The sequence below is a fragment of the Centroberyx gerrardi genome, chromosome 4 (assembly GCF_048128805.1).
Source record: "Centroberyx gerrardi isolate f3 chromosome 4, fCenGer3.hap1.cur.20231027, whole genome shotgun sequence".
Classification (NCBI taxonomy): Eukaryota; Metazoa; Chordata; class Actinopteri; order Beryciformes; family Berycidae; genus Centroberyx; species Centroberyx gerrardi.
Window position 1 is genome coordinate 23606304 of NC_136000.1, and position 13600 is coordinate 23619903.

Sequence of the window (13600 nt, forward strand, 5' to 3'; positions counted from 1 at the left end):
TATATTTTGAAAATTGATGAACTTGTGGACAATCTCTTCAGGCGGGGTCCTCGCACAGCTCAGCATAGATTTGCTAGATGGGACCTGTAGTTCACAAGTAGAAGACTATAAGATGTCTTCATTTGACTTTCTGAGCTTTCTGTGTTAATTTGTTGTTTTAAAATTTCCATTATTTTTCAAACATTATTTTTCATGAAAGTTGTAAATAAGAAAACAATGCTTTTGTAGTGCTGAAACGCTTTCCTGTACTGCAAGTGGAACCATCGTTTGCCCTGCTCTGTGTTGAGCGGTACTGTTTTGTCGTTACACCAACATGTCCATGCTAGTTTGACAGCGGTGGAGCCGTGACCGCTGGGATGAAAATGTGTCATTTATGACTTGAAAGATGCCGGTACCACCATAAGTCAAGTATTTAATTGAATAAGGGGCGTGGGGCATTTTGGACGACACCATGGCCCGAGTTGTGAAAGTGTTTCGGACTCTGCGGAACCACTGGAAGAAGTCCACATTTGCCGTGTGTGTTATGTCTTACGGGGGACACTGGCTGTATGGTAAACATTGGTGGGTATCTGCATTCTCCACATTATCATAAACATGAGAAATTGACTGTTCAGAATTCAAACTTTGCTGTAGATGATCGATAGTTGCTCAGGATCAGCACATCCAACATGTCAGCCACAGTATGAAGGACCAGACGGATTAGATGGGGCGTGGGCCTGTTCATGTGTCTTATATGTGTTGTGTGTTGTGTCTTATCAGTGACAGTCTTCTGCGGAGGGAAGCTTGTCTAGAGGCCAGGGTAAGAAATCACTGTTGTTTGTGTACAAAGTGTTTCCAGCCTCGGCTTGCACTAAATGATCGTATTGTATAATACCTAAACCTTCCTATGGTGCTTATAATTGTCATTTCTGTGATAGGAATTTGGGCGTCAACAGATAGCGCCACAGGAGCAGCTGAAGAAAGCAACCGTTATTTTGAACCCTGCAGCTTGCAGTGGGTAAGACACAAACTCCAAGAGAGTCTTGTCTACACTTCTGCCACCTATTTTTCCTCAGTGCAAGTATTATATTATTATAGTTTTTCTCTGCATGTTTCTAGTTTCTTGTCTCACTCTTCTCCCTGCTCTCCCCAGAAAAGCCAACAACTTGTTTGAGAAGAATGCTGCCCCTATTTTACACCTGGCTGGTGTGGAGATTACAATCGTCAAGGTATCGTTTGGTGTTTTTCTGTTTGAACACATCAGAACTTTTACTGGCACCGGCAGGGAACGCCTTGTGTAATATTGAGATTATACAGAGTGTATTATTGGATTTCCTCTACAGACAGACTATGAAGGCCAGGCTAAGAAGCTGATAGAGCTCATGGAGCAGACAGACATGTTGATTGTGGCCGGAGGGGACGGCACCTTGCAGGAAGTCGTCACTGGTTTACTGCGGAGGCCAGATCAAGTAGGTGTCACACAGCAAGTACACTGATCCATTAATTGCCACTGTTTGTATACCTAGGTTTAGTTTAGTTTGTGATATAAATGATAAAGACTGAATGGATGTTTCTTGACAATAGGAAACATTCAGTGAAACACCAATTGGATTCATTCCACTGGGCTCTCGCAATTCCCTGAGTCCGAGTCTTCACCTGCTAAGTGACAACAAAGTCAAGTAAGTATTTTATAAATTCACTCTTGAAGATACATTTTTATATCTTTAGAAGCTATCCCACAATTGATTGGATATAATGCCTCATCAAATTAGCATAGGGGTTGCCTGAAAGCAAACACTTTTTCATTCTTTTTCTTTTTCTCTTTCCTCCTCTTCCCTCTTTTTCCAGACACATCACATCAGCGACTCTGTCCATTCTGAAGGGAGACACGATCCCTCTGGATGTGCTCCAAATCAAAGTAAGGAAATACTTTTACTTTGAAAACTCTTCAAGTAACAAACTTGGTGTTTGTCTTGCATGCAGACTCATGCTTATTTCAGTATTTTAGGTCAAATTGTCCTGCTGCACCAGCAGACAAAAAAAATTCACTTGTCATAATATGGCTTGTTTCAAAAAGCGTAACAAGGTGAATTGTTCTGAAAGTAAATGTATTGAAACATCAAATTCATCTGATAATTTGACTCAAACCTCTCAAAATAATGAGGTTTAAATACTAGATAAACCGTTTGCTTTTATTCTTTCATTTTTGCAATGCACTGAAAAATTATGTGTCATCAGTTTAGCCTGGACAGAAATTAGAATTTTTGTTGTGGTTTTTCTGTGCAGGGGGAGACGGAACAGCCAGTGTTTGCTCTGATGGGACTGCGCTGGGGAGCTTTTAGAGATGCGGCTGCAACAATCAGCAAGTGAGAATACAGAATTGGCCTCTCAAATAGTAAACTTGAGTAAACAGTGACATGATTTCCCTACTACTTAAATCTAACAGCTTATCTACGGTCTTTCCCCCATAGATATTGGTACCTTGGACCACTGAAGACAAGAGCAGCACATTGGTTTAGCACACTGCGGGTAAGCCTGCATGTTTTCCCTAAACATAATAGAGTTAGAACTATGTTGGCCTTTTATTAAATATCGGATATCGTCCATTCATTTGGTCTATCGCCAATATGATGGAGGTTCCACCCTGACCACAGCTACATAAAAACAGAATGTAAAACCTTCAATGAAATTATATTTTCCTTGGTCATTTTACTTTGTTTCATCTAATTGTTCCATAATGTTTTTTTGTAAATTATTTGTTCTTTTAATGGCAGTAATATCTCCTAGAGTTTCCCCTACAGTTGAATAGGTGTGGTGGGTCCCCCTGCTTAGCTGCTAACCCTAAAAGAATCCCATAAGTCTGGGTTTCAATGGAGAAATTTAGTGTCCCATGATGATCTAAATTCAGAGGCTTTTCTACTCTGACAAGAATAAAATTCTGCAGGCAAACACTGAATACTTGTAACTTTCTGGGCATAAATTTGGATCAAATTTCCAAATACTGATTACTAATCATTATTGGCTATCGGCAGCTTCAATAAAAAAAAATATCAGTATCGGTATCGGCCTTCAAAAACCCATATGGGGCAAACCCTAAAACATAGATGCCACCAATGTATTGCTGCTTTTCAGATTTCTCCCACTCCCACATTTCTCACCCATGTCTGTGCTCTAATCCTGAGCCTGATGATGCAGTTGTATCCCGCACTGTGTTGAACTGTCCCTCACGCCCCTCAGGAGTGGCCCCTGGTTCGGGAAGCCTCGGTGTCCTACCTGGCCCCCAGCCTCCGGCCCCCCGACCTGCCCCCTCAGAAGCCGCCCAGGCCCAACCTGCTGTACCGCATCGTCCGCAGACTGAAGAACTACTGGCACCCGCCTGTTGAAGGTAGCGTGTGTGACGGATGCGTTGATACTGCATCATAACAGTGAAATGTTCTGAGGTTGTTTATGGTTTATGGTTTGTGTGTGTTGTTTACTCAGAGCCTCCAAAACCCGTGGAGCCAGAGAAGTGGGAGGAACAGCAGCTGTCCACATTGGAGCTGTTGATTCAGACGCATAACAAAAACCCTGCGGAGAGGGTCAGTCCAAAAATAATTGTACTTACAAAACCTCACGAGTACACGAATGCTGACGTCATCCGACTAAACGTCTGTCCTGTTTTTCTTCCCCTTAGAATTATAATTTCATATTTGTTTGTCCATTTCTCTTGCCTTTTAGCGCATAAATGATTCCCTGATGATCAGCGCGGAGCCAGACAATCTGACTGTGGGCGAGTTCATCACTGTTGGGTCAGTAGTTGTCTGCTATACACACGCACCCACACTGTCGAGACAATAAAACTGACGCGGGTTTATGCAGTTTTAAGTAAAAGAATGTATGTTCTTCATCCTAGGAATAAAAAAGAAGAAGACCCAACTTTGTTCACTAAAACGTCCACAAAACTGGAAGTTGGCGCGTGTCGACTGCAGCTGCCAGAGGTCAGAGACTCCCTAACTGATTTGATCCCAATTCATTTTGTCACATCAAAGCAAATCAAACCTCTGTGAGAAAAGATTGTGCCGGTATTAATGAATCTGCTTCTAAAGCTTAGTGTATTTTTGTGTCTTTACATTTAACTTTCTGGCCTGACCCTGCAGGGCGGAGGTGGCTTCTACAACATCGACAACGAGGAGTACGAGGCCATGCCCGTCGAGGTGAGGCTGTTGCCACGGAAACTACGCTTCTTCATCAGCGCCGAGCGCAGAGAACAGCTCCTCACACAGATGCAGTGAGAAGAAAACTAAGAGCAGAAACCAGGAGACACAAACAGCAGGGGAAAAACTGATTTAAAGAGAAATATGGAGCAGTGGGCCAGCTGCCTTGAACCTCTGAGTTCATATTGAGAACGGATGTCTGCAGTTTTAAATTGTCAGAAAGTGCTGTTGGTCTGAAATATAGGTCTGTTTTACTACATGTACATGTTCCCAAAATATTCATTTGGAGTTATTTTTAACAATTATGAAAGAGGACTACATTACATGCTGAATAAAAGGACCAAGGTTTTTTTTTTTTTTGCTTTTTTCTAAGCCATTAACCTGTACAGTATGTCTAATGGACTTTATGTTTACTGAATGGTTTACTAATGTCATCACATTGAAATTCAGTCAATAAAAACAATATATGTCCAATTCACAAAGTCCTCTACCAAGTTTTTTTTATACCAGTTAAAAAGAGACTTGCACTCTCAGCATATTTTAGTTACAAAGTGATCAAGTGATAGAAACATTTCCACTGAGATCTCAGCTGCATCGTTAATACTTATACAGTATCAATGTTTTATTGTTTTAGAATGGCAGTACTGTGGAATTAACAGTTGCTCATGCTATTAAGTTCATGTGTACATTACTGACATCTCTTACAGTGTTTCACATTAGTAAAAGTATAGACTGGTTTTGTTAGTTATTGTGTGAGTACACTTGGTTTGCAGTTACAATCGAGGAGAAATGGTTACACTAATGTGCTGCTGCATGTGTGTAATACAGATTTGCGTTCTATTGACATTCAGTGGGGTGACACACTGTACAAATAAATTCTTATTAGCTAATGCTGGTACACATCTGTGAACAACTCCACAAAGAAGGCATTTTATACAGTGGTGTGTGTTGTGTACATTCCCTTTTCCATACTACATACACCTGTAAAACAAACACTGTCAGAGGTCAGAGAAAGCTTCTGTGTGCCGACGGCAACATGAACCGGTCAGGATCAACAGTTTCAACTGGAGACAGTAAGATCAGTCGCAAGTGTTAAGAACAATACACTTAAATCTTTTAGCAAATACCTTAACGTACATAATAAGTCAGTCAATTTACAGTAGCACAAGTCTGAGAAACTTTTTCCTTAAGGCCCCATTTTAATACCAGCACTGAAACCGAAGTGCCCTTTCTCTTTCACATACACTCACTGCACCGTCTTTATTCTTTCTAAACCAGCAAGGAAAACAAATATGGAGTGAAGTCAAGTTACAGGCCATAGTCTATGCCTGCTCTCTAAATCAGTGGTTCTCAACCTGGGGATAAATATATCTATTTGTAATATACAAATTTCTGATCAATGCCCTTATGAAATAGCGAGTATTTGCAGGCTCTCGTCTTCTTCCACTGAATTAATTAGGCAAAATAACCTGAAAAGAGAAAATAAAAGCCATAACTTGGTGTCAAAGTTCCTCATCCTGCACATTTACACTTGCACCAGGGAGTTGTCAGTAGACTTGTTTTGTTTTTCGGGGGGGGTCACAAGCTGAAAAGGTTGAGAACCACTGCTCTAAATGAAGCCAGCATCGGCTTCAGATGTTCCATTGATGTACACGGAACAAATGATCAATCTGGACGGCGACTGGATGCATTAACTTAATGAGGCGTCAGTCTGCCAGGAGTGTTCAAAAGGCACTCATCTCCAAATCGGCCCATCTCTAAAGCTGGATTCGCTGAATGGGACCGCGATGAAAAGAGCGAGAGGAACCCTCAGCCGGAACAGACGGGGCCTTTCTGTGGATCTTCCCAGAGAGGAGGGGTAAAAACCTTCTCCTCAGCCCCGGCCATGACATCACCGGATCTCCACGCACACACACACACAAAGGGATCTTTGTCACGGACACAGACAAGCAGAGAGGATCTGTCTGAAGCTGATCAACAAGAAAACTGCAAACAGCTCTATCAAGATTCTCCAGTCAACCGGATCCATGAAATACATTAGCTCCCACTGATGAACCAGACGCTGGTTTGTGTTAAAAAGAAAATGAAAGCCGGTTTAGAGTGTCTCTACAGCACACACACACTCACACACACACATACACACACCCTCCACTCCAGAACCACTTGTTGGCTCAGACTGTACATCAGTAGACCTCATGTTGGCAAAACATTGGGCCATAAACAGAACACACACACAAAAAAAACAACTTTACAGTTCAAGCATGAGCGTGTGTTCATCAGGAAATAGTCCAGTGGCGGACAATGGTGCAGCATTCATGATAAGTTCGTGTTACAGAATCACATTCATTGACGATTCCCGAATCAGCACCGCTCACAGCAAATCATGGTAAAAACATGTGACACTACACTGCAAAAAGAAAAGAAAAATCATTTAGAGAACTGTCACATGATGTGCAGTGTGACTAGGATCAAACACAGAAGCCACATTATCAGACAGCACTCTAACTCGTGCGTTGAAGGTGCAACTTCGAGTGAAATGTTGAACAACTTGTCCCTTCTCTTTCAGTCAAGCTTCATAATAAGTAGCCATCCCCGTTGAAAGAGGATATCACACTCACTGGCAAACACATTTCCATTTTATCTCACCTCTCTCACTTTCAAATATTGTTGTTTGATAAATTCACGCAGCCACACGAGGTCAAATGCACACGAAAAAGGCTGATATTTCGACAAACACGCATACTCATATTGCTTCCTCTTTGAAAGGCAAATAGAGTGCATTCGTTTTGCAAATTCCAAAAAGTACATGAGGAGCGTTACCAGGGACGAAATAACAGGAAACATCATCTGAAGCTTAAAAAACATCCAAGTGTGGTATTACAGCAGAAGTGTTGAATCCAGTCATTTTGAATGCGTTGCCATACATGAGCGGTAGAATGAAAAGGTATTTCGAAATGCAAAAGATTCATTTCCAGGAGTGTGACGCTTCCCAAATAACAGGAATCTATTCTTCAGACAAACAGTAAGTGAACACTAGAGACTGTGTCAAAGCCAGTGACTTCCCCATAGTGATGAGTGCAGCGGAGGACGAGGCACGTACAGATCGACCCATCGTCCTGCTGTGATTTTGGATCGGACCTGATCGAGAACTTCTATATTTTCATACGATGCTCCAGCCAGGATTCACACGTGACGAAGCGAACAGACAACACATGGTGGTGGGTGAAAGATGTGAAAGGCGATAACAGCCAAGCCAACAGGCAAGTTGTTCCTTAGCCGCTTTGGGCCAGTGCACCAATTAAGGTCCTCATTATCCACACTGGTTAGAAACAGTTTCCAGAGGCCGGATGAGACACACATAGAAGGAGATAAGACACCCGGGGGTGGTGGGACAGCAGGCAAGGGATGAGAGTCCCAGGGTGGAGGCAGTGTCTTCAGTGTGTTGGTCCGTGGGCCCGGAAAGGCGCAGATAATCCAGCGGCGCCCCCGGGTGCCCCAGCCCAGGGGTCCAGACTGGGGGGGGGGGTTCAGGGGCAGCAGGGGTTGTCTATGACCAGCATGGCGTCGATGCCGTACACCTCCAGCAGGTCCACCAGGAAGGAGCGGTCACCCTGGGGATCCAGCCCCATGGCCCTCACGTGCTCAGCGGTCAGGGTGGGGTCGGCGCTCCCCGCTACCTCCGACAGCGTCTGGAAGATGCGGTTATTCAGCTCCATGAAGAACCTGGGGCAGCAGAGACGACTGCATCAGTACAGACATTACAATAACATCTTCACGCTGTGATCTGCATCACACTGAATGATGAAACCAAACTGCAATAAAGGAGACAATAGTACACTCTTCAAACATACTGCCTTTGATTATGACTCCACAGACATTTTTGGAAATGAATAGACGCATCAAGGAAAGACTTTTGTAAGGGACTCACAGAATGAAGAGATCCTCTTCGTTTGATGTGCAGTCTCCATCCACCTCCTGAGAGTAAAGTAGCATTTGCCTGGAGAAACCAAAAAGTCAACATCAATCATCATCATCAAAAACTGTAAAAGAGGTTCCTGTATATTTTTGCTGATCACATTCAATGTTTCTCCAATATCCAATACTGATCAGCATCCATGCTCATTTTTGTTGAATATCTTAGTTAATATCTTCAAACAAATTTCAAAACTGTATTGCATATATTATTCCATAACTTTTCCAGGCCAGGAAAACACAATTATCAACTTCCATGACTTCTAAAAGGTTTTCAATGACCATAGCAGCCCTCTATAAACCAACCAATCGCTAAAATAAAATACAATGTGTTGTCTTGAGTATCTTCATAATAATGCGAGTTATTTTCCAATAAAGATGATGCTACTTTGGCAGTATTTCACAGTGTGTCATGTACCTCTGCTCGCTCAGCTTCCTGTATTTCTCCTTGTCGGCTCCATTCAGCCGGAGCAGCGGCTGCAAACTGTCTCTGTGCGTTTTCACATTCTGGTTATCAATGTAGACGTCGTACAGATCCTTCTTCTCCTCAAAGATCTTCTCTGTGGTGCCTTAAAACACATGCAAACATGCTCATGCATAAGAAATCATTTTCCAGAGATTACAAGCCGGTTAATCGCACCATTAGCTATCAAACGTCACTCACAGGCCACGTACGACAACTCGGTTTCCAGGGCAGTGATGTCGGCTATGTTGATGTAGAAGAAAGGACGGAATTCAGGCACAGAAACACCGATTCCAGGTAAAGAGACATTGGCCAGGCAGCAACAGCAGTACACTGAGGGAGCAGCAGAACATACAGTATTAAATGAAACATCCCCATGGAAAGAGACAAAAAAGGATCAGGAACATATTTAGGTTGCGGATAAGATAACATGGCAGAAGCTAAACTAGAGACATAGTAAACATTCAAATAACAGCACTTAAAAGGCCGTGTGTACGTATGTGTGTGTGTTTAAGCTTCTCACCTCTGTAGCAGACCACGCCCACAGGTGGGGGGGAGAAGATGAGGATACGTTTCCTAAGAAGTGCAAACTTCCACAGCACCATTATCTGCTCCCCGAAAAACCGGATGAACTGGGACATGCAGCCAGCTGGGTGGGTGATCTGCAGGAGGGAAATAATGAAATATGATATCAAAATATTGTTGCTGTTGTCGGGCGGAATCACAAGCAATATAATGTTGAAATCCTAACAAAGTGAGCATTTGTAACTCTCCATTTAGATCCATGCTTGAGCAAACAAATTCTTTGGGCAAACAAATTCCACCTTGAGCGCACAATGAAGTCACGCTTCAGAGCTTTAGCAGCAGACAGCAGTGGACAATGGCTAGCTACACCAAAAATAACATGAATAATCACAGAGCATGCGTTTGGATTGTGTGTGTTCTGGTGCTTCCTGACCTTCATCTCCGGGTGCATGCAGCGGTTGATAGTGGTGACGCTCCAGGTCGGGCAGGAGGTGACCAGGCCGTTTCCTGCTGGGGGAAGCACAGCCTTCTTATCCTCATAGAAGGCCTCCAGAGGAGAGTACTGACCAGGGCACTGCAGCTGGTGTCTACAAGAGGAGGAGGAGAAGAAGAAGAAGAAGAAGAAGAAGAAGAAGAAGAAGAAGAAGAAGAAGAAGAAGAAGAAGAAGAAGGATTCAAGTATGAGTGGTCTGAGACTCTTCAGGTTTGTATAATTAAGCAGAGCAGGCAAAAGGAATTATGCTTAGTGTACTTGAACAAATCATGAGCTTGGTATTATAAGGTTCTATCTGACTTTTTTCTTGATCCTCAATATCTCAGAACTGCAGATAGGACTTCATAATTCCAAGGTCAGGAAAAAAGGCACATTACAAGACTGCTACTGGAACCGAGGAAAGGATATGTGCTTTGCTCAAAGACACATTAGTGGTGGTTGGCACCTTGTGTTATCAATGCCACCAACTGCCCGATACTTTGATGAGGCACACTTACACATACAGTATTTTCTATTCTTTACACTGAAGTCAGTAGGTGTGGTATGGCAAGTGTAAATGTGATGAGAAAGACACATAAGTCCAGTCTATCATCCAAGATAAGTCCCAGACTGAATCCATTTGCCTTGAATACAGATTTCTGCCACACTAAGGCCGCGGTGACCCTGCAGAAACTGCAGCCTAGATTACCACACTCCACACAGATTAAGCGAGATCCAATAGTGTTCGGCAGTAACCTGAGCCCTCCGTACTTCTAACATGAAACAGTAGCTGTGTCATATATTTATGCATAGTCAATGAGGAGATAAGCTTTCGTAAGAGGAGTGAAGCAGAAGGCGCAGAGCGACTGAAGAGAAGAGAGGCTGTCAAGGTTTCTTCCATTTCAGCGCTTAGACTTCATACGAAAAAAGAAAAACTGCATATAAATGGGCTCTTGTGACGATGGCAGTAGCTGGGACTCGGGGTTCATGTTTAATAGATGAGAACATTTAAAAACACAAGACAGAAGGACAGGAGGAGGCAAATAAAAGAGAAATCTGCGAACGTGGACGGTGAGAAATAAAGAGAATGGAAATAAGTTGACAAAAAGAGAACGGGGGGGCCACACAAACAAAGACAGAAAGAGAGAGAAACAACATACACACACACACACACACACACAGCATGTCTTACCTGACTTGGTTCTCCAGGAAATGCATGTAGCGGTACAGGAGAGTATAGGAAGGGGACAGGATGCCCACAGACTTCATCCTGGCTCCCCGCTCCAGCTCGCTCTCCACAGGCATGTTAGCAAAGCAGGCCAGCCCGAAGTAACAGCCTTTACGGAAATATCTACGAAAGTAAGATCAGGGGTAAACACGTTGTGACATGGATACAAAGATCCGGATACAACAGACGGATCAGTAGTCCTCTAATCAAAAGGTCCGTACTGTTCCACTGAGCGGGGAATACTTACATGAAGTCATTGGCGATCCTGTGGGAGCCGCTGGCCATCGACTTGAATTCAACTCCATCTAGATTCATGTCGTGAGGCAAGCACCACTCGACCATATTGCCTGCCATTCACACACACACAAAATAAACCATGTGATTACTTTATTCCCCATATGTGTCAGTACTTTCTCTCATCCTGGCCACTTCCCCTAACGTTTTATATCAGTCATACAGAATCAGGAAGTCAGGGAAAATAAGAAAGCACCGACTCATCAAATGTTAATATCCTAACACTGACATATCCCATATGAACTGGAAGCTCTGCTATGTTGTCCCGTTTAATTATGTATTGATTATATCTTGTCTGAACAACAAAGTTCAATTTCTATTCTATTCTCAATCCAACAGGATGGCTGCTCCTTTCTAGCAGCTTGGGGCCTCAGTCACTCGCCAGCAATCGTTCTGGCATGAGCTTCTGTTTGAATTTTGATAGATAACGAGACTGAAAGGCTGGACTAGGCAAAGGACTACTGAAGGGGCCCAGTGAAAGTAGGGGTGGTATAATTTCACCATTATTTCATTGATTTTAAGATAGATCAATGAGAGAATATTATAGGAGGACTGTTCTGATTAGAGGTGCCACTCTCCCCACTGTCGCTACCTCCCCATCCACAGTATCAACAGCTTTGCACCAAATCACATCCAACAACATAATCTTCTCAGATGGGGGTCCCTCGCACCATATGGTATCAACTGGGGTGTGTCGCCTTTTTGCTGAGGCCTTCAAAATGTGTGAGGACCCCTGGACTGGGCTGATAACAACATGCATCCTTCATCCCGTGACTCGGTTCCCATGCAGCTTTCTCCCCCCTCTCCTCACTATAACAGTCACAGCCTATACTTCATATTTTATTAGGATCCCCATCAGCTGACGCCTCAGGCACCGCTAGATCTGCCTGGGTTCCCCCCAAAAAAGACTTTGCAGCACAGCTAACCTCACAAGACAGACAGACAGTGAATCATGATAAACATTACTAGACAGATATCACACCATAACAACACTTCAAGAAATTCGGCAGGTCAGACGTCTCATAAAAATGACCTAAAACTGAGAAATATTAAACAATAAAGATGAAAGATTAGATGCACTTGCTGCTGTCTGCTTGCTTACCTGATCTCGTATCAAAGGTAACCACAAACACAGCCACGATCTGGTCCTTTTCCTCCCACTGGTCTCTCACCGAGAGGCCGGGGAAGGTCCGATCAACGCCGCGAGGATCCGGGAGATCCCACCCGGGCCCAGGGTGCTCCGTTCGCGGGCGGGCCGGGCTGGCGTCCCCGCTGACAACAACAACAGCTGTTACACTTGGACTGCTGCTGGTGCTGGTGGCGGTGCTGCTGCTGCTCCTCCCAGTACCGGGCGCAGTGCCAGTCGGTGCGCGAACGTCTGGCGGTGAACTTTTCCCCGCCGGTGCGTCTTCCTTCCCGGGCGGCGGCGGCGGAGGGGCCGCCTGGGTCGGGTCGGCCGGCGGGATCTCCTCCCAGTCCAGCAGCGGGGCTCGGTCCGACTGCTCCACCATGGTGCCGCTGCTGCTGCTGCTTCCGAGGACGCGGAAAGGGAGGAAAATAACACACAAGTCGGAATATCCAGCCGAATCGAGCTCCCTAAACACACTCCTCGGGATATAGCATGCTTTCCTGCTGCGCTCCGGGTTGTTTTCTATCTATTTGTAAGCGTGTCACATCCACTGACGGGCTGCTCTTCCTCCTCCTGCCTCACTGTTTTGATGACGTCGCCGACTTCCGCCCACGTGGGTATATTAATATTTCATAGTGCCCTACTTTTTTGTAGCATATTTCTTTTCCCCCAACTACAAATAATCATTATAATATTCCCATAGTATTCATATAAGGATGTAGAGTGCGTATCTTGTAAACAATAATGAGTTTATAGTGACCTTATAGTCATTTATGGTATTTTTAATTATCTTAATAGTCCTATGAAGTTGTATTTTTGCTGTGATATTCTTATAGTATCCTTTTCAAATTTTCACATACACTTTCACAAACAATCTCAGAATGACTAGAAGAGAAGTTGTTTTTGTTATCAGCTGCACATTTAAGGTCAGGTGTGTCGCTTATGTCATTCAACCAATCAGAGAGCTGGCTGCGTCAAACCGGATGCATAATTAGTTTAAGCAGGAAGTCATTTACATACGCGGCGCGAGATTCAAGCGTGGTGGTGCAAGAGGTGATTTGGTCGTGAGTACATGATTTGAACTTACACTAAAATGAGACTACTCTTACGTTAAAATAAGACTAAATTGAATGTTATGTTATGTATGGCTTTGCTATGGAGCGCCTTTAGAAATTATATCTATGAACACAACATCACACGACTGGAGTGCTGCATTTCACATGCCATCACATGATATGTTTAGCAGGGGGTCCCTAACGATATATATAATATAATATATATAATATAATATAGTGTGTTTTAGGTACTCTATAGTGAGTTCATAATGACCTTGTACATGTAGAGA

The 13600-nt window shown here is 43.6% G+C and overlaps 2 protein-coding genes across 2 annotated transcripts; one reads left to right on the forward strand and one right to left on the reverse strand.

Moving 5' to 3' along the window:
• The first annotated feature begins 312 nt into the window (after nt 1–312).
• agk (acylglycerol kinase) lies at nt 313–4637 on the forward strand. The gene is made up of 14 exons (XM_071896858.2): nt 313–561; nt 760–799; nt 918–997; nt 1133–1208; nt 1323–1448; nt 1564–1658; nt 1828–1897; nt 2266–2345; nt 2451–2508; nt 3217–3364; nt 3460–3557; nt 3697–3767; nt 3872–3956; nt 4116–4637. The coding sequence occupies exons 1-14, from the start codon at nt 452–454 to the stop codon at nt 4248–4250; spliced, it is 1272 nt and encodes a 423-aa protein (XP_071752959.1). The 5' UTR covers nt 313–451; the 3' UTR covers nt 4251–4637.
• A 2845-nt stretch (nt 4638–7482) lies between these two features.
• dennd11 (DENN domain containing 11) lies at nt 7483–12733 on the reverse strand. The gene is made up of 9 exons (XM_071896847.2): nt 12229–12733; nt 11080–11179; nt 10797–10955; nt 9566–9719; nt 9131–9269; nt 8809–8940; nt 8563–8713; nt 8101–8169; nt 7483–7895 (listed from the first exon to the last, which is right to left on the reverse strand). Exons 1-9 carry the CDS (start codon nt 12635–12637, stop codon nt 7700–7702), a joined length of 1509 nt encoding a protein of 502 aa, XP_071752948.2. The 5' UTR covers nt 12638–12733; the 3' UTR covers nt 7483–7699.
• Between the last annotated feature and the right edge of the window lie 867 nt (nt 12734–13600).

Excerpts from the sequence above, each read along its gene's own strand:
- agk (XM_071896858.2), top strand. The coding sequence starts at position 452 with ATGGCCCGAGTTGTGAAAGTGTTTCGGACTCTGCGGAACCACTGGAAG. Across the intron at positions 3,365-3,459 it reads CTGGCACCCGCCTGTTGAAG|AGCCTCCAAAACCCGTGGAG; the intron begins GTAGCGTGTGTG and ends TTGTTTACTCAG. Across the intron at positions 3,957-4,115 it reads GTCGACTGCAGCTGCCAGAG|GGCGGAGGTGGCTTCTACAA; the intron begins GTCAGAGACTCC and ends CTGACCCTGCAG.
- dennd11 (XM_071896847.2), bottom strand. The coding sequence starts at position 12,637 with ATGGTGGAGCAGTCGGACCGAGCCCCGCTGCTGGACTGGGAGGAGATC. Across the intron at positions 9,720-10,796 it reads TTCCTGGAGAACCAAGTCAG|ACACCAGCTGCAGTGCCCTG; the intron begins GTAAGACATGCT and ends CTCCTCTTGTAG. Across the intron at positions 8,170-8,562 it reads AGGAAGCTGAGCGAGCAGAG|GCAAATGCTACTTTACTCTC; the intron begins GTACATGACACA and ends TGGTTTCTCCAG.